The sequence below is a fragment of the Triplophysa dalaica genome, chromosome 7 (assembly GCF_015846415.1).
Source record: "Triplophysa dalaica isolate WHDGS20190420 chromosome 7, ASM1584641v1, whole genome shotgun sequence".
Classification (NCBI taxonomy): domain Eukaryota; kingdom Metazoa; phylum Chordata; class Actinopteri; order Cypriniformes; family Nemacheilidae; genus Triplophysa; species Triplophysa dalaica.
In genome coordinates this window covers 12,692,807-12,713,016 of record NC_079548.1, presented here as the reverse complement: position 1 = coordinate 12,713,016, position 20,210 = coordinate 12,692,807, and the positions used below count along the sequence as shown (strand labels likewise).

At 38.1% G+C, this 20,210-nt stretch overlaps 1 protein-coding gene across 1 annotated transcript; it reads left to right on the top strand.

The window, feature by feature from the left end:
- The first annotated feature begins 40 nt into the window (after positions 1 to 40).
- cpt1a2b (carnitine palmitoyltransferase 1A2b) lies at positions 41 to 20,021 on the top strand. The gene is made up of 19 exons (XM_056753325.1): positions 41 to 178; positions 1,258 to 1,402; positions 1,735 to 1,874; positions 2,083 to 2,254; positions 2,528 to 2,629; positions 2,765 to 2,902; positions 3,066 to 3,143; positions 3,624 to 3,731; positions 4,129 to 4,216; positions 4,320 to 4,515; positions 9,797 to 9,985; positions 10,074 to 10,179; positions 10,602 to 10,718; positions 16,092 to 16,256; positions 16,527 to 16,655; positions 16,936 to 17,091; positions 18,469 to 18,582; positions 18,692 to 18,784; positions 19,423 to 20,021. The coding sequence occupies exons 2-19, from the start codon at positions 1,262 to 1,264 to the stop codon at positions 19,531 to 19,533; spliced, it is 2,343 nt and encodes a 780-aa protein (XP_056609303.1). The 5' UTR covers positions 41 to 178; positions 1,258 to 1,261; the 3' UTR covers positions 19,534 to 20,021.
- The last annotated feature ends 189 nt before the right edge of the window (positions 20,022 to 20,210 follow it).

Below are 20,210 nucleotides of genomic sequence, written 5' to 3'. Positions count from 1 at the left end.
GACGTTTGGACGTCTCTTCCTCAGTGTTGTATGATGTCATCACGTACATAAACGGAATGCGGTGAGTTGTACGGGTCAAACAGGTAAGCTATGTGCCGTCCGGAGGTGAGAACGTGAGGAGCGCCAAATTCACACCGGTGTCAGAAAACTTTTTGCCGAACACCAAACCCACACGCAGGTAGGCATTTAACACTTCGTGTCATATTTTTGTGTTAAAATAAAGTAAAGATACAATTAAGCTGGCGGTTAAAGAGTTACTTGGTCGGTTGTCCGTGTTAATTGATCGCATGTGAGTAATACGGTGTCCTATTCCCGGGTGTTTTTTGGAAAGTGGTCACCTGTTAAATGTAGAAAAAGTTAACTTGGTCTTTATTTTTTAACGTAGTTAGTGAATCGAAACACTGTTGATTCACACACTATGGACAACTGCGTAAATAAACTACAACAAACTATGCGTCAAATCTAAACTTTTTGTCTCTTTTCAATAATGTGCTTCACAACATGCTTTAGTTTTAAGGTTATCTTAAAAAGTATAGTTCTCGTGTGCTGTGTCAGCCTCGCTCCCAAACTACACATACCGGATAAACTTGTCTCTTGGTTCTGTTGAAATGTTCTCAAGTATACGTGCTCTGGTCACTGAACAACTGAGTAATGCATCTGCTGAAACAGTGTCAATAAACACAACCACGGAAACTCTGGAATGTTTCACTTAAAGGTCTTTGTTGCAGAGGAAATGTTGACTCAATGTAGAGTCTGTAAAGCTAAACGAGCCATTGCAAGCTCCTGTTTAATCACCAGGAAACACACATGCTGACAAAAATGTATGAAGTATGCGCTGTAAAATGCAGGGTTGTAAACCATTTCCATAAGAAACTCCATATGAAGTGCACCATATTCTTCTTCTTGTTTTTAAGAATATCACAGCACAATCTTTTTCTTTTTAATATAGATAAAAAAGCGGAGTGGAGAATGATCTTTCTTTATATATTCTTGTTGAAGAGATTTTTTTATATAAATGCGCCACTAGAGGGCATCAGTGTTGTTGTAAAAGCTTGGCTTGACTTTCTCTAGACACAAACGGATGTGACAGGTATTTTAATCCACACTGACATCGTTTGGCTCGGCAAACTAAACAAACCAGTGCAGGATTCAGTACCTCGCTATTTGAACCCTGTTCCTATGAGTGAATAATAACACATTCTGCAACCTTTGTCACTTATGCAGTGTTGCGTAAAATGCTGTGTGCTGTGTCTGCAGTGCAATGGCAGAGGCACACCAGGCTGTGGCGTTTCAGTTTACCATCACTCCGGAGGGAATCAACCTGCAGCTGTCCTACCAGGCCCTCAATCAAATCTACCTCTCTGGACTGCGATCCTGGAAGAAACGCATCAGTAGGATCAGGGTCAGTGGCCTCAGTCAGTGTTTGCCTCTGGTTGTTTGTTTTTTAGTCTTGAAAGCTCCGTTCCATGAAATCATCGAAAGCGTGCAGTGTAGTTTTAGTCATTCTTTTTTACCTGGTAAGTTCAGATTCAGTATTTTACAAAGACTATGTCTTACGTGCAGAATGAACAATTCACTTGATTTTCTTGAGTATTGTATTACACCATATTATAAATGGAGAACTTTGTTTATTTCTTTTCTGTGTCATATAATTTGAGCAAACTGTGTCTGTATAGCCTGTGTTTGTACACAGCTTGCATTAATACTTTACCTTTCGATATTTTTCTTGGACAGAACAGAATTATAAAAGATGTATACCCAGCTAGCCCTTCATCTTGGCTTTTTGTTGTTATACCAATCTTGGCTGTGATGTACATGCACTCCGATCCATCTTTGGGCCTCATTGAAAAGATTCAAGAGCACCTGCCCCTCAGGTAACATTTTCCTTTACTCTTATGATGACTCAAACCTCACATCTCCCCAGTAGTTACTTCCTATTTGCTCAGTAATATATATTTGTATAAACTCTTAATCTGGAGTGATCTATTAACATAACCTTAAGGCCTTGTGTGATAAAACAGTGTTTAATTCGCTGCCTATCTGATATGGTGCTGATGGTTTCCACTTTGCGTGTCATCTCAGTTTGTCTCTGAGCGCTCAGGGTCAGACTTTGCTGTCGGCTCTGGTGTTCAGTACTGTCCTGTGGTTGTCTCTCATTCTGGCCCTGAGATTCTGTCTAAAGCTTCTCCTGTCGTACCATCGATGGATGTTCGAGCAACACGGCAGCGTTTCTATCAAGACCAAAGTCTGGGCGGTCAGTGTTTTATTATGAAATATTAGTTTAGTTTTTAAATGTGATCATCTGCTTGAAAGTGCCTTTTGACCCAATTTTTGTTTAGAGTACGTTTTTACAACTAATTTTAAATGTTCTAGTCAGCTTTAAGAAACATCACAAAAAGTTATGTCAAACATTGTTATAATTATTGCTCAATTATAAACATGTTAAATTAATTAAATTGCATACAGCAACAAGCCAACTTTGAGAGCTGTGTTTTTTTTGTGTCTTGTCTCCGGTCCTCTCACTCAGACCCTAGTCGGGTTGCTCTCTGGACGGAAGCCATTACTTTACAGTTATCAAATGTCTTTACCACACCTACCTGTTCCACCCATTAAAGACACACTGGAAAGAGTGAGTCAACATTACTGTTTGTGTGTGTCAGTGTATGCATGCTTTTTGAGTTGTCTCTGAGAACTGTTGTATATAAACAGACATTAATGGGATTTGGTATGTGAAAACCTCTCTCTGTATCTCTCTTTGATTTAGTATCTTGAATCAGTAAAGCCGATGCTGAGTGAGGCTGAATTTCAGCGAATGACGAAACTTGCCGTTGAGTTCGAGAACAGTCTGGGTAGCCGCCTGCAGAGATACCTCAAACTTAAAGCCCTGTGGGCCACAAACTATGTAGGTGCAAAAAATCTGAATGACACGTAATTGTAATAATTCCTGATTATCATGAAAATGTAAATGCACACAATTCCTTACATTGACAATTGTCACGTTTTTCTGGGGTCAAAATGTCATTTTCTTTTCTTTTCTTATCTCTCATCTCTCTTTGTTTCACCAGGTTAGTGACTGGTGGGAAGAGTATGTTTACCTCCGAGGGCGGGGTCCAATTATGGTTAACAGTAACTACTATGGAATGGTATGTGTGTCTGTAATATGGCTAATCGCTGCTTTTTCATTACTGTTACATTATCACTTCCATGTCATTTTTTTTACACGTTTTAGATTAATAATATTTATGGCCCAGTACTGAATAGCAATGTGTTTTTTAACTTATCTGGGCTGACTGATCCTGCTGTGACTCATCAGCTCTCTGTTTGCTACTGTTAACGGTAAACTTTTCAGTTGTAATGTAATTTAATGTATTTGTATAATGGTTATAATAAAACCTAAATAAAAGCACGACTGTGATATGCAAATCTTTATTTTAATATAAGCCTTATAATATTACCATATCTTGGATTCATATGCATGTAACAAAATGTCTCATCATGGGATTTCAAGTGTGTGTTAGCATTCTAGAAACTAGAGGAGGAAATTAGCCAAAATGTAATTAGCTAAAGCTACTTTTACACATGGACATGGTTCCCTGATGTTTTATTGTGTATTTTATGCATAGGACTTCTTGTATGTGACGCCCACAACTAACCAGGCAGCTCGAGCTGGAAACACCATTACAGCCCTTTTTCTCTATCGCCGCAAGGTCAATCGAGAAGAGCTCAAACCTGTATGTTACCCACCCCAAAATTTAATCCAATTCCTTACACTGCTTCCTTGTCTTCAATACGTCAACACTAGACAGCACAACAGTATTCATGTCTTAACCTGTTCTTTGTACTTTTGGGATGTATATTTGTCTCTAATTCTTTCATAATTTGTTGTACATGCAGCTTTTGTGACATCATATTACTTAAATTTTATGTAAATATATCAACCACCCATGTGTGTTTGTGAATAAAAAATAGATTATAAACACAATTATGCAGCATAGTTATAAGCATGTATATGAGATATATTTGGGTTTTGTTGGACTGAGCAGCAATACTGAAAAAATGAAATTCTGAAAAATATGGCACAGGAATAAGTGACAAGTCATTGAAATGATTGTTTTCTGTTTTATCTAGAGTCGTATTCCTGGTACTGTCATCCCGCTGTGTGCAGCTCAATGTGAACGCATATTCAACACAACCCGTACCCCGGGAGAGGAAACTGGTATGCACACACTTGTTCGCACACACTTGTACAGTACAGCTAAAGATGCAAATATGCATGAAAAAAAGTGATCCTGTGTCCCTGACATGTCTTGATCTTTCAGATGTACTGCTGCACTGGGAGGACAGTGAGTTTGTTGCTGTGTACCACAGGGGACGGTACTTCAGGTTATGGGTCTACCACGCAGGACGGCTGCTGTCACCCAGAGAGATCCAGTACCAGATTCAAAAGATACTGGATGATCCCTCGCCTCCTTTTCCAGGAGAGGACAAACTAGGAGCACTTACTGCAGGAGACAGGTCAGTCACATAAAACTGTCTTTTTGTGTGCTATCCAGAAGGGGGCATTATGGGATATACTTTTAATAGTGCCATAAGCACAATGCAGTTTCATGTTCTGGAAGTTGGCAATTTACGGCATAAAAAATTACAACTTTCACTTGTGAATATATTCCTCAGAAATCTGTAAACATGTACGTTATAAAAATTTAACTGATAGAACTTTGCATATGATAATTTACACTTTTTTTTTTAAGTTCATCTGTTAAGATTGTAGAGTTGTGCACAGTCTCAATTTACCTTAATATTTCTGTTTCCAAAAAATATTCCCTTTTTTTCCCAAATATTTTTCATAACGCTGGTGCAAATGTTGTCATGAATAGATGATCCTTCTAATGTTATAAGGGCCCAGATTTAATTTTGTATTTAGATTTTAATATATTTGAACAGAAATACAGGCATGTGATTTTTGCCTCAGTATTGTGTTAGTAGGAATATATATGGGTGGCCCAGTATCCCTGGTATGAAGTTGTGTGGCAAGAAAAGGTATGCGCATTCAAACCTATAATTAGGGGCGCTGCCAGGAATTTTGGGCCACATGACAAAAAAACTAATTGGACCCCCTGTCCCATCAAAAGCTTTACAAAACTCTAATTAAAAGCTTGCAACTGTCTTGCTTCTTGTAGTTCAATACTAGTACTAGCACAATATTTACTGCTGGTGATTTGTACATGCATGCAAGTCTATTATGCAGTTCACTAATTGATGCAAGATTAAAAGCAGCAATAAAAATGTGCTGAAGGCCATCTTTTACAGTCTCATTGTAAAGTTTGACAAAATGGAAAATTCTCTTAAGAAATGTATTATTCATTATTGTTATAATTAAGAAAAATAAAAACGAAAAAACTTAAATATATATTATCTTTTCAATCAAAATAAATTAACATCAAAGTGGCCCAAATTCTCAGAAGTTTCTTCTCCCATTTACAATTTATGATTTTTAACTTTTACTGCCATAAACAAAGAGATCATTATTTTTATTATTATATAAAAATATATACTGAATGATGATGGTTTAAAAAAATGTATATTCGTTTTTACCTATTTTTGAGGCCCCTGTCAGTCATGGGCCCTTGGAATTGTCCTAACTTTCCCCCCTATACGGCGCCCTTGCCTATAATTAAAGAGATACTCCACCCAAAAATGAAAATTATGTCATGAATTACTCACCCTCAGGTTGTTACAAACCTCTATACATTTCTTTGTTTGGTTAAAAAGATATTTGGAAGAATGTTCTGAGACATCATTGACTACCATATTAGGAACATTTTAAATGGTAGTCAAAGGTGTCCCAGAACTGTTTGCTTTTCTAAATTCCTCAAAATATAACAAAATGTTATAAAATAATTGTTCCTCCTATGGTAGTCAATGGTGCCCCAGAACTATCAGCTGCTAACATTTCTTCCCAAAGATCTTTCTTTGTGTTCAACAGAACAAAGACATTTATACAGGTTTGGACCAATTTGAGACCGAGAAAATAAAGACAGAATTTACATTTTTGGGTGGAGAATCCCTTTAAGGTTAAATGAGTAGTAAATACCATTTAATGTTGACTTTATAGGTCAAAGAATTTTGCAAAGAGTAGATAAAAGTTTTAAGATCTGGCTATAACTGAAAGCCAAACTACCAAGACAGAGGGTGTGTTGCATAGGTTAAATTGTGTATACTGGAAGACGGCCGATGGAATATTGCAGTATTTCATATGACATGTCTAATGTTTGGCACTCAGACAAGAAGTCTATGCATGCGTAGTAGATTACTGCACAATGCTTTTAAAAGAACACAAGCAGCTATATTTAACAGTTCGATTTTTCTAGTTTCTTGGCCAGTGTTTGTTGGTCTAGTGGACCCACAACATTATTCAGGATTTAAGTCGGATATAAATATTATTGTAAAATACTTTACAGATGTTTACTTTAGCCCAATTGAGGTAAAATAGTAACAATAACAGTAGCAGTGTATGGATTATCACCGTTATGGGGACTGAAAGCAAACATTCAAGGAGGGTTTAGTGGAGTGGGGCAGCTTGAATATTAATGATTCCATTTTCCACATACTGTGGAGTCTGTTTCCAACTGAAACGTAAACTTGTATAGACAGGACAGCTATTTTTTAAATCCTTTAATCGTGATTTGAGCTTTCATCTTGAAAATGAAAGAATCAAGAATGTAAGGCTGGTGCCAAGGTGTCCGCACCAAAAAGGCACCATATCCCGGGAAACACAGAACTTCATGCAATACAATGAACTCCCCCATGAACTGGATTTGACAAATACCATATATGAACAAAGAATCTTCATATGCATATTTGGTATTATTTGAAATGTCTCGATTGGTACAATGGTCTCATATCCACAGCAGTAGAGCCGATCATAACATAGGTTTGATGCTTTAAAGATATTCTGCTTACTGTTGAGGTCGTGTCTTCATGCAAATGCCCATTTGTGGCCTGATCAGATCCAGGACAGAGTCCTTTACAATGTAAATTGTTGTTGTGTGGAGGAAGGGTATTTTGGTCTGAGTATTTAAGGGAAGCTGGCAAAATGTTCTGGGGAATTCTTACTATGATGAACCCCACGGTGCTGTGTGTGAGACTTCAGACACACAGCACTGTGTTTTTTCCGATCGCATCTTTTTCTATTGTCAGGTATGCATCTTAGACTTGTAGACTAATCTTTGAGGATTTGATGTTTTGTTTTCGTACTCTCTGAATTGAATTGAATTGTAATTGGCAAGAAACATTTACCTGACTAATAAATTGTCATGTTTGAATTGTTCCGCATTATTCTGAGTTTATGAACTTTAGTAGATCACGTTATATCCTTTGTTACCGCAAATCTACGTTCAGGCTAGTGACGGACTAAAATCCTGTATTAGGTGGAGCATTGGGGCACGCCAGCTGAGAATTTAGAGCTCCGGCTAACTACTTGGCATTAGTTTAAGTGTACTTAGACCGTAGGGGCTAATGTTTCCGTTTAGAACAGAACATATGTTGTCTGACCAATCTAAATAAGATAAGTCTCAAACCTCTGGTTATTGAAATATTATTCTAAGTGTACATAGGAAACTATGGCATGATTATACAAAGCTACCATCAGAGGAAGTAAGATTGGTCTATTTTTCTCTATGGAGTGGTCATGACCTCTGGTTAGAAATAATCATTACTTAAATTAAGTTTTTATAGTCTAAGGGGACTAGATAAAATAATGCTTTCTGAGTGTTACTAGTCATAGAACCTATGGCAGTGACCAAGACTGGCGAGTTTGTGACCGTGAGATCCGCGTGTAACGGCCGGCGCGAGACTCTAAGCGACATTGAGAATCGGATGAAGGAGTGTAATTTAGAATAAGCCAGAAGAATCAAACATTGACCGAAATTGCAGGATTATCACTCATAATAATACAAAAATACAAATAATATAATTCAACGAGGTTTCCTTTTTATCTTTTGGAGTCAGATAAATTACGCAATGTTAAAATAACGTTGACCGTAACAAAGCAGAGCGCTGGAAAGATAGAACGCGCGCATGCCTTCGCAATGCCACTTGGACTCCGCCATTAGGCCAGTTGTTGGTTGGTAGTTCTTCTTTTCTCACATTTTTCACCACCTTACAAGAAAAAAGACGGCAAGAATATGCTTGCACAGTTAAAAAGTTCAGTTTAATAAAATGTCTGTTGTTCAGTTACAGGATTCTTCATGGGGAATATTTAAACACAGCTGTCAATAATTGCTTTAATAGATTATTAATTTCACATTTAAATCTTGACCGAGTGTTTTGTCCATGTTGTGTCAAAGTCTGTGTCAGTTATGAAAAAGCAGATTAGCTGAGAAAAATTTCATTCTATAATTGTATGAAACCTAACAATCATACTTTGAACCTATTGACTTTCTTATTTATGACACTACATTATTATAAATAGAAGTATGTCATATATTTAAAATAGAATGCAATTGTTGATTCAAAATACTTGTTTGTTAATTCATCTTGTTGAAACAAAAATTGTATCTAATGTAGGGTAGGGCCGATAGATGATGCTATCGTCTAACCCCAATGGCTGCAAGTGATGATGACGAGCCGGCATTGTGATTCTAATACATTTTTCACTTTCGTCAAGTGACCCTGTGCTGCAGGCTGGAAGTTGTGTTGTAAACAAATATGAACAAGGCTAAAGGGCATATAAGATCACACACACCGTACAGATAAGACTGGGCTGACTTAATAACTTTGGAGCTTGCGTTGTATGATGCGTGTCTACACAGCCCACGCTGTATAAATAACACGCATGTCTGCACAACTAACATTGTTTAAAGAAGACGTGCCTCACTTTATAACTTTTTTGGTAGGCCTTTATGTATAATGCATTATAAAGGGTTATTAAAGGGTATTATTCATTATAATTGTTCAAAATATATGCTGTACATTATATTGTTGTAAAGAATTATAACCAAAATAAAAATGCAATCTGTAACAATGCATTGAAAAGCATTATAATGTATTAACTGTAATAATAATTATTCATGAGACATAACAATGCATTAAAAGGCGCATTACAAGGCATTAAAACTACTTTTATAATGTATTATATGTAAATTCTTAAGGGGAAGTGTTACCACTTTTTTTTGAATAACAGAATAAGAATTCAATCAAGCCTCACTTTATAACTGTGGCATTGTGTCTACACTTGACGATAGAATGCATTAAAAACCCATTATAAATTAAAGTTTTGTCCTCACAGGATGTGGTGTGACAAACCCATTAAGAACTAGCAGCTTGTTGCGTGCGGTGTAGACACGGTGTAAAGCTTGCACTGTACAGATGACACATGGCTGAATTTATAACTACATAAATATAATGTATAAAGAAGATGTCTCTCAGTGCAGCTCATGCCTATACACGCCTCACTTTATAATGCCGCAGGATGATGTCATCTTCCATCACAATGTTTTACTGTAAATATCGTCCGATGCCAATTTGGTAGACATCACCCAACCCATATCTAATCAATAATTGGCCAATATAAAGAATTAGAAAAACTCAGATTCTTCTTCCTCATTAAAACCATATCTTTTTAACATGTTTTCTCTTTTAGTATCGCTGTTGTAAAAGAGGTAGTACATACAATAGATGTTACAAGGAAGTCGTACCTTTTCACATGTTTTTCAGTTTTATGTTTAAATATCTCATACAGCTAATAATACTGCCTTAAATGTGTCTTTAGCAACCTTCTCTGTGTGTCCTTTAGGGTGCCCTGGGCTCGGGTCCGAAAGCAGTACTTCAGCTCGGGAGTTAATAAGAAATCACTGGACTGTATTGAGAAAGCTGCTTTTTTTGTCACACTTGATGATCAGGAAGAAGGCATGATGGGAGAAGAATCTTCTGGGAATTTGGGCCACTATGCCAAATCCCTACTGCATGGCAAATGTTACGACAGGTGACTGAGCGGCATATTTAGATGATATCTGTGAACTTAATTGCTCATGTTGCATGTATAAGACATTTGTTTTTGTTTCCTCTCTCAGGTGGTTTGATAAGTCTTTTTCTATTGTGGTGTATAAGAACGGAAAGAGCGGCCTGAACGCAGAACATTCTTGGGCTGATGCTCCTATTGTGGCACACTTGTGGGAGGTGAGGGGGCAGTGTTGAACTTTAACAACTAGGGTCTTGTCATGGTCGGTATGTGTGAAAACGCGTTTCTGTATTTAGCACCAGACAACTGCCTATTTCTTTTAAGCGGTTAACCACATTCATGCATTTAAATTTTTCAGTGGGTGGTCTATGGACAAAGTCAGTTTTGATCTCCCCCACAAGCTTTTTGTGAAGGACATAAGCCCTTTATTTTTTTCCATTTACACCTCCGGGTAAACGCTCAACTTGCAATGCAGCAAGAGTTTAGATTCAGAGGCCCAGATCATCGAGTCTTTTGAGAAAATACAGTGTTCTCCAGTATTTGCTCTATTTGATCTCCTTCTGATCTCATTGTGGTCTAGAATTGCTGTTCAGTCATTATCGAGATATTAACAGATTTGTCTTTCTTGTGGATCTTTCAGTACACTCTTGCCACAGACAAGTTTCAGTTGGGTTACATGAGTGACGGAAACTGCAGAGGAGAGGTCAGGCACTTCTTATCACATCCACAACGGTTGAACTGGGACATACCGGCAGAGGTAAGATACCACACATTCTGTGTTCATAGTTTCCGTGTTCCATATCTTGACTTTTATTGAGATATAATGCCACAATTTCCTCCAGAGGGTTCTCCACTGACACTGCAAAACATCTACAGTTTCTTTTATGCTCAGAAAGACTTATATATAAGTACATAAACACAACTTGCTCTTCCTCAGTCCTCCACCTCCCTTAACTTTAATATAATTGTTTTTGAAGTCATCCATGCCAAGAAAACCATCAAAATATGAGGCATATGGTACATTTTAGCTTTTAGAATTTATTTAAATATATACAGTGAGGAAAATAAGTATTTGAACACCCTGCTATTTTGAATTTTCTCCCACTTAGAAATCATGGAGAGGTCTGAAATTGTTATCGTAGGTGCATGTCCACTGTGAGAGACATAATCTAAAAAACAATTCAGAAATCACAATGTATGATTTTTTTTTAACTATTTATTTGTATGATACAGCTGCAAATAAGTATTTGAACACCTGAGAAAATCAATGTTAATATTTGGTACAGTAGCCTTTGTTTGCAATTACAGAGGTCAAACATTTCCCGTAGTATTTCACCAGGTTTGCACACACTGCAGGGGGGATTTTGGCCCACTCCTCTACACAGATCTTCTCTTGATCAGTCAGGTTTCTAGCCTGTCGCTGAGAAACACGGAGTTTGAGCTCCCTCCAAAGATTCTCTATTGGGTTTAGGTCTGGAGACTGGCTAGGCCACGCCAGAACCTTGATATGCTTCTTACAGAGCCACTCCCTGGTTATCCTGGCTGTGTGCTTCGGGTCATTGTCATGTTGGAAGACCCAGCCTCGACCCGTCTTCAATGCTCTAACTGAGGGAAGGAGGTTGTTCCCCAAAATCTCGCAATACATTGCCCCGGTCATCCTCTCCTTAATACAGTGCAGTCGCCCTGTCCCATGTGCAGAAAAACACCCCCAAAGCATGATGCTACCACCCCCATGCTTCACAGTAGGGATGGTGTTCTTGGGATGGTACTCATCATTCTTCTTCCTCCAAACACGTTTAGTGGAATTATGACCAAAAAGTTATATTTTGGTCTCATCTGACCACATGACTTTCTCCCATGACTCCTCTGGATCATCCAAATGGTCATTTGCAAACTTAAGACGGGCCTGGACATGTGCTGGTTTAAGCAGGGGAACCTTCTGTGCCATGCATGATATCAAACCATGATGTCTTAGTGTATTACCAACAGTAACCTTGGAAACGGTGGTCCCAGCTCTTTTCAGGTCATTGACCAGCTCCTCCTCTGTAGTTCTGGGCTGTTTTCTATTTAGTATTAAAAAAAATTAAACAAACTTGCCAAAATAAAAACAAAACAAAAATATTATCCAAATTGTAATTCTCGCGTTAGAATAAATGTTTTTCCACAGCTTTTATTTGTCTGTCAAATTGCTGCTGGGTGATGTCACTCACAAAGTTTTTTTGGGAGGGAATTTCGCAGATACTGGACTTAAATGGCAACAACAGATGTCCAGAAATGTTCCTTATTATTTTTTTCTTCATCCTCTTGGTTTTTATAAAAAAAGTCACTCCCTTGCCCTAGCCAAGGAGTTGCACGTGTTGTGCATTTTTTGCCAAGCTGGATATTCTTTATTTTCTTTGTAATAATTACATTCTAAATGTATTCTTGGATTATAAAGTCAGTGAAATCAACCATTTTATATTTTTTATCAGCTACATAAAAGAATACTTTACCCAAAAATATTAATTCTGTCATCATTTACTCGTCTTCGAAATGTTCAAAATCTGTATAAATTTGATGTGTTCTGATGAACACAGAGAAAGATATTTGGAAGAATGCATATTACTAAACAGTTCTTGGACCCCACTGACTACAATAGTACGAAAAATGACTTTATATTTAGCATAACATTGTCATTTAGCAGACGCTTTTATCAAAAGCGACTTACAAATGAGGTAAACATAGAAGCTGCCTATCTTCACTGAATGCGTCAAAGCAAATGTTTCAAACCGGGCGTAAGTGGTTTAAAAGCCTGTATTAGAATAAGAGTGTGAGTATATTATGTAACCTAGACAAAGGGTTACCAAACAAACAGATGCAGCGTTAATTGTGTTAAATATTTGTAACGAGTAATCTGGAAAGAAAATCGCATGCGTTAACCTTTACCGCCCTAGATTTTAGCCGATTCATAAAGATGGATGCAGAGTCTTCTGATCTGTTGAGCACATAAGAAGTTATTTTGAAGAACGTAGTACAGCAATCAGTTTGGAGGCAATTTTGACTTCCATTGTAATGTTTTATACTACAGTAGTCAATGGGGTCCAAGAACTGTTTGGTTACAAGCATCCGTCCAAATATCTTTCTCTGTGATCAACCTAACAAAGAAATGTATACTGATTTGGAACAACTAGAGAGTGAGTAATTCATGACAGAATTTTCATAACAATTGGACATTCACTCTGTCTGTGTGCAGACAGGGTGGGACATGCAGGTATTGAGTTTATCCAGACAATTTTCAGGTGCCCTTATTGAAGAGAAAACGTTCATGTTTTTAATTTTTTTAAGGGTTAGTGCTTTGCATCGCCCCATGGTGTAAAGCTTTTGTATGCAGGGTGCTTTCTGGTTATCAATCACTGCTTTGTCTCTTTTACTGTTGATCACTCATGTTTATTATTTTAACAATTAGAAGTGAGTCTGATCAACCAAGCTGTGCATGGGACTTTCCGCATACTTTTGCATGGGGGAGATTTGAAGGTGGGTCTGCTGGTTTCTAGGGGATTTCCCTTCCCCGGCAGATTGCTATAGATTAGCAATGGGGGATTTTATCTTATTTCCTTGAGCCTTTTAACATCGTGAAAATATTCATTAGGAATCTGTTTCAAGGGATGCTGCAATATTGGTTACGTTTCAGGGGCGGACTGGGAAGTAAATTTGGCACTGGATCATTTCACTATTATTCGTCCCTCCACCAATTCTGTCGACGGGTGTTGTGTGTAACATGTGAATTGCGTTACATGCATACGTGTACGACTCTCTAATGCCATACGTCCCCTTGTTTATAATACGCCCCCTTGCATGGAATTGGCCATGTTTTTTCCTTTTTCTCCTTTTTTTATTATGCCAAAAACACATTATTTACCGGTGACAGATCAAATACAAAATAACCATGTGATTTGTGTGTGTGTAAGTGTGTCTAGGTGTTGCGAGTCGGGGTATATAAACAAATAAAATAAATAAATATAGTACGACAGATTTTATTTTCTTATTAATAAATAAATAATAACAAAAAAAATTATATATATAATGTTCTTGGCCATGTTGTTTCTACAGTAGCCCTTAACGGATAAACTGCTCAACAGAGTGTATTTAATAAATAACTTTTATCTCCTTATTCAAAGAATCTTAATTCCTGTGTAAGCAACCATAGTGCCACGAAAGGGAGGAGTGAGCAGTGAAGTTGAGCGTCGGTTGCAATTCACAACCTCATCTCTAGTATAATAATACATCTTAAACAGCTTTTATTTTGCATGTGTGTAGTTTTTAGGCTGGACCCATGAGTGTAGAGGGTCTGTTGGAGTATTTCTTTTTTTTTTCAGAAAATGTATACAGTCGTGGCCAAAAGTTTTGAGAATTACATAAATATTGGAAATTGGAAAAGTTGCTGCTTAAGTTTTTATAATAGCAATTTGCATATACTCCAGAATGTTATGAAGAGTGATCAGATCAATTGCATAGTCCTTCTTTGCCATGAACATTAATTTAATCCCCAAAAAACCTTTCCACTGCATTTCATTGCTGTCATTAAAGGACCTGCTGAGATCATTTCAATAATCATCTTGTTAACTCAGGTGAGAATGTTGACAAGCACAAGGCTGGAGATCATTATGTCAGGCTGATTAGGTTAGAACGGCAGACTTGACATGTTAAAAGGAGGGTGATGCTTGAAATCCTTGTTCTTCCATTGTTAACCACGGTGACCTGCAAAGAAACGCGTGCAGCTGGTTTCTATCATTGCGTTGCATAAAAATGGCTTCACAGGCAAGGATATTGTGGCTACTAAGATTGCACCTAAGTCAACAATTTATAGGTTCATCAAGAACTTCAAGGAAAGAGGTTCAATTCTTGTAAAGAAGGCTTCAGGGCGTCCAAGAAAGTCCAGCAAGCGCCAGGATCGTCTCCTAAAGAGGATTCAGCTGCGGGATCGGAGTGCCACCAGTGCAGAGCTTGCTCAGGAATGGCAGCAGGCAGGTGTGAGCGCATCTGCATGCACAGTGAGGCGAAGACTTTTGGAAGATGGCCTGGTGTCAAGAAGGGCAGCAAAGAAGCCACTTCTCTCCAAAAAAAAACATCAGGGACAGATTGATCTTCTGCAGAAAGTAAAGTGAATGGACTGCTGAGGACTGGGGCAAAGTCATATTCTCCGATGAAGCCACTTTCCGATTGTTTGGGGAATCTGGAAAAAGGCTTGTCTGGAGAAGAAAAGGTGAGCGCTACCATCAGTCCTGTGTCATGCCAACAGTAAAGCATCCTAACACCATTCATGTGTGGGGTTGCTTCTCATCCAAGGGAGTGGGCTCACTCACAATTCTGCCCAAAAACACAGCCGTGAATAAAGAATGGTACCAAAACACCCTCCAACAGCAACTTCTTCCAACAATCCAACAACAGTTTGGTGAAGAACAATGCATTTTCCAGCACGATGGAGCACCGTGACATAAGGCAAAAGTGATAACTAAGTGGCTCGGGGACCAGAATGTTGAAATTTTGGGTCCATGGCATGGAAACTCCCCAGATCTTAATCCCACTGAGAATTTGTGGTCAATCCTCAAGGCGGGTGGACAAATAAAAACAAATTCTGACAAACTCCAATAAGTTACTATGAAAGAATGGGTTGCTATAAGTCAGGATTTGGCCCAGAAGTTGAGAGCATGCCCAGTCGAATTGCAGAGGTCCTGAAAAAGAAGGGCCAACACTGCAAATACTGACTCTTTGCATAAATGTCATGTAATTGTCGATAAAAGCCTTTGAAACGTATGAAGTGCTTGTAATTATATTTCAGTACATCACAGAAACAACTGAAACAAAGATCTAAAAGCAGTTTAGCAGCAAACTTTTTCAAAACGAATATTTATGTAATTCTCAAAACTTTTGGCCACGACTGTATATGTAACTGGTTCAGTTGCATTCTTCTTCTCACCTCAGTCCTTCAAATAAAAAATAAAGAAATTAATATTTTTGCTGTGTTTAGCTGTTCAGACAGTGTGCTGTTAAACATGTTTTATAATGGTTTAGATGTCATCATATTAGCTTGAATGAAGAGTGTTCATCCACGGTCATGCAGTAATGTGATGCTCTCTTCTGTCTTTTATAGGTTCAGGCACAAATATTCGACTCTCTTGCTGTTGCACAAGCACTCGCTGATGATGTTGACTGCTACGTATTTCCCTTCAGAGAGTTTGGCAAGGGTCTTATTAAGAAAATGAAAATCAGCCCGGACTCCTTCGTGCAGCTGGCCCTGCAGCTGGCCTATTACAGGGTATTTTTGTCACTTCTTGTCAAAAAGATTTAATGGATGTTTCAGTGAATATGCCAAGCTACAGTATGCCAAGAAAGTCTTGCATTCCTATAGGGTCAATTATGGCCGTACTAAATTTGAACCACTTATGTGTCTCACACAATGAATCCATACATACATTTCATATTTCAATAATATAAGCAGAGTTGTTATATTTCAGGAAATGCATTTCAATTTGCTCAAATAAGTTATTGTCCAAGTAACCTCATTATTACTTTGTCTGTGCTTTAGAATAAAGAAGCGTTCTGTCTCACATATGAAGCCTCTATGACACGTCTGTTTCGTGAGGGTCGCACAGAGACTGTACGGTCTTGCTCGATTGAAAGCTGTGACTTTGTCCGTGCAATGGATGCAGGAGAGGTGGGACCAGTACTTACAATCTGTTACACACGTCTGTAATACTTTTTGAGTATGAATATTTATAGTGAATATTATTTACACTACTTTAGGATATTGCATTATCTATCTGCTAGAAAGATTCAAAACTAATGTACAATTTGATTTTGCTTTATTATGTTACATATTCACAATTATTTACATAATTTTTTTTAGCCTGGTGATCTAAGATTAAACACAGGTCATAAAAAATTGTCATGTCACTTTTCACAATATTTAATTTGCCCCAATTTTTTATTAATAGGACCGAGAACATTGTCTCAAACTGTTCCGAAGAGCTTCTGAGAAGCATCAGAATCTGTACCGTCTGGCCATGACTGGCTCAGGCATTGATAGACACCTCTTTTGCCTTTATGTGGTCTCTAAATACCTGGGGGCGGAGTCGTCTTTTCTTAAAGAGGTCAGTGGAAATTTGTTTTGGGGTGGCTGATTCAAAACATCCATAGATTATTGTACCATATATATATATATATATATATATATTTGTAGGAGTAGTATGCTAGATATTGGTGATCAAAAATACATTTAGAAATTTAAGATCGACTTTAGGTCACCCACATACAGGATGTGAATTAAAGTTGACAGTAAGTGTAGGGCAATTGAGACGAATGCTAAGAATAGTTTGTGCAAGAAATGTTTTTGATCTTGATTTGGAGATAAGAATGTTGCCTCAGTTGATTGTTATCTTTTGAAACACAAATGTGGGATGTACATGGGCGGTTTGGATGGACTCTTTCTGAGATTAGCGTTACACCGTGTCCACACCGGATGCGACGGTTGCGATGCGACACAACAAATGACATTAGAAACGCATTGGAACCCACTATAATTTCAAATTCTGTCCACACTGGATGCGGCGTGGTGCAGGTTGTCAAGTTGGGTCGGTGTATACACGGTATTAGTAAGCATAGGAATGTTATCTAGAATGTTCTGAATAGACGGACAAATACAGTAACGAATAAGGTGTGCTTGAGCAAGGCATCTAACACCCACTTGCTCCCCGGATGCTGCAGTGATAGTCACTTTCACATAGAGCGACGGGTTACCTGATAGACAGCTAGCTGTCCAGTACTGTTTTGTTCACACAGACGGGCTTTGCTGTAAATACGATTGTGAGTCATGAACATTTACAGTCGTGAGTTCAGTTGCATAATGCGGTTGTCACTCCCATAAATAACTGAACTGTGTGAATGTAACCATATTAAGGACTCAAATGCAGGAATGGCAACCCTATTCTCGAGTTGTGTGAACGTGGCCTAAGATGCACATTTAAGAAAGTTGACCTGGCCTTAATTTCACTGCAAGAAGTATTCGAAAATGTGTAGTTAAATAAGAGAAAAAAGTGGCAATACAAAACATTGACATCTAAAAAAAGTTAGCGGTTGAGCTTGTTATCAGAGTCTAAATTCAAAATATTGGAGAGACAAGTTTATCCAATGGTTCTTCTCGGTTTCATTTGATTGTTATCAGAAGTAATCGACAGGCACTGTCATTTGTTATTGTGTACCGGAAGTTCAGTTGGGGTCACAAAAGAGCGCATGCGCAGTAACATTTGTTTGTGTTGTTAAAATGAAACCGTCTACACAACATATTCAGGATTGCTAGGAAAACCTGAAATTTCCTCAGCTTTCGCAGTAGTAAATCCATTTTTAGACAACTCACCTGAGCTGCAATGGGAGATAGGGAATGTTTAGGACTAGTCAGCTGTATATAAAGTGTGTCATCAGTTAATCTTTAACTGTTGTAGTGGTCTCACCAGGCTCTATGTGATTTGCAGGTCTTGTCAGAGCCGTGGCGTCTCTCCACCTCTCAGACCCCTGTGCAGCAGATGGAGCTGTTTGATTTGGTCAACCATCCAGAATTCATCTCGCTGGGAGGAGGCTTCGGTCCGGTGAGATAATGTGATAACCCAAAGTGATCTGATCGGCCCATCTGCATACACATACACAAACTGAGTCTCTGACGGGGTTTCTATGTTTATTCTTTGTTGATTCTTTAAGGTGGCTGATGATGGCTTTGGTGTATCCTACATCATCATGGGAGAGGAAATGATCAGCTTTCATGTGTCCAGCAAGCACTCTTGCACAGCGACTGTAAGTGCAGTTCATCTTACACCACTCAAATATGAATCTTTCAGAAATCCTGAAAATGACGCTTGCAGTTTCGTAAGTGAACTGCTGAGGGGTGGTGGCAAAATGCATATAACAGTACATTCACACAGGGCCTCAACGTTAACGCTTCTCATTTAATTTCAATGGGTCACTTCATCAACGCATCAAACTGTAAGTCATTTCAATGCGTTGCTGAACTGAATTACGGGTCCGTCTGCGTCGTGTCACTGACCTTGCTCACTGCAGAAGTTGAAACTTTTCAAGACTGTGCTAAACACTGCTGCATTCAGTCTTTCTGCCACTCACTGGGCATGACTCGCTTTACTTCATGTGATGTTACATATGCGGTGACGTCACTTGGATACCCGCTATAGCTGAGAACAAGTTTAAACTTTTAAACGTCGTTCTTACATATACTTGCTCAATATTTGGTTTTAGTTAATTATTACAAAAAAATGTACGGTTTTAAAGCAAAAGAAGGCCGTATTCAATTCCCAGGTTTCTGACTGCTGTTCATTTTTGTTAAAATATGTGAGTTCTGACATCCAGAACATTCAGACATTATCCATAGTCTTTTAAACTCTCTTGCTTAACTGTTGTGCCATTTCCTCTTTGTGCAGGACTCCCGTGAATTTGGCTGTCAGATAAGTCAAGCCATGATGGACCAAATGAGTCTCCTGAGCCCAGACTTTAGGACCACCACACAAGGCGGCCCCAATAAACACTCATAATTCATGGATTCATAGATGTTTAAAGATGGAGGATTTCCCAAGTGTCGATTTCCCAGTGTTTATATAATTCTTAAAATCTTTTCTTAAATTGTTGAGCCTCTTTAACGTTATTTACAGTACTCTTACAGCTTTGTTGAAAATTACATTTAAAATGCTTTTACTGCTTGATAAACATCAAGGAAATAGGTGCTCATAAAAATACGCACTTGTTCTTTTGGCAGCCTAAGACTCTGTTGACAGCGATCGGAGTCTGGAGCTGCATCTTTCTTTAAGTAAGCACTCTCCGTTAGTCAATTATTCTAGACTTTCAGGTCTAGAGTGCTTTGAGCAGCCCTAATTTATTAGGTAAATCTGCATGCCTGAATAAGCAAAATAACACAAATCAGTCATGCCTCCTGACATGTTTTGTTATTTTACTTTATATGAAGGTAAACTGCCTAAAGAAAGAGACATTAATAATAAGTGCTATGAATAAATTAATAATTTTATGTTGTTGTGTTTGTATGTTTTACAATGTTCATTTTTGAGTCCGCACGTGACATTTGGCAGGAAACACAAAACATTCTAAAAATGTTAGATTTAGTTTTTACCAAGGGTCTCATATGGATTTTTAAGCCATGGAAAAACAACTCGTTCCCCAGCATTCTACATTAAGCCGCCATTTTTTCCCGACTAGC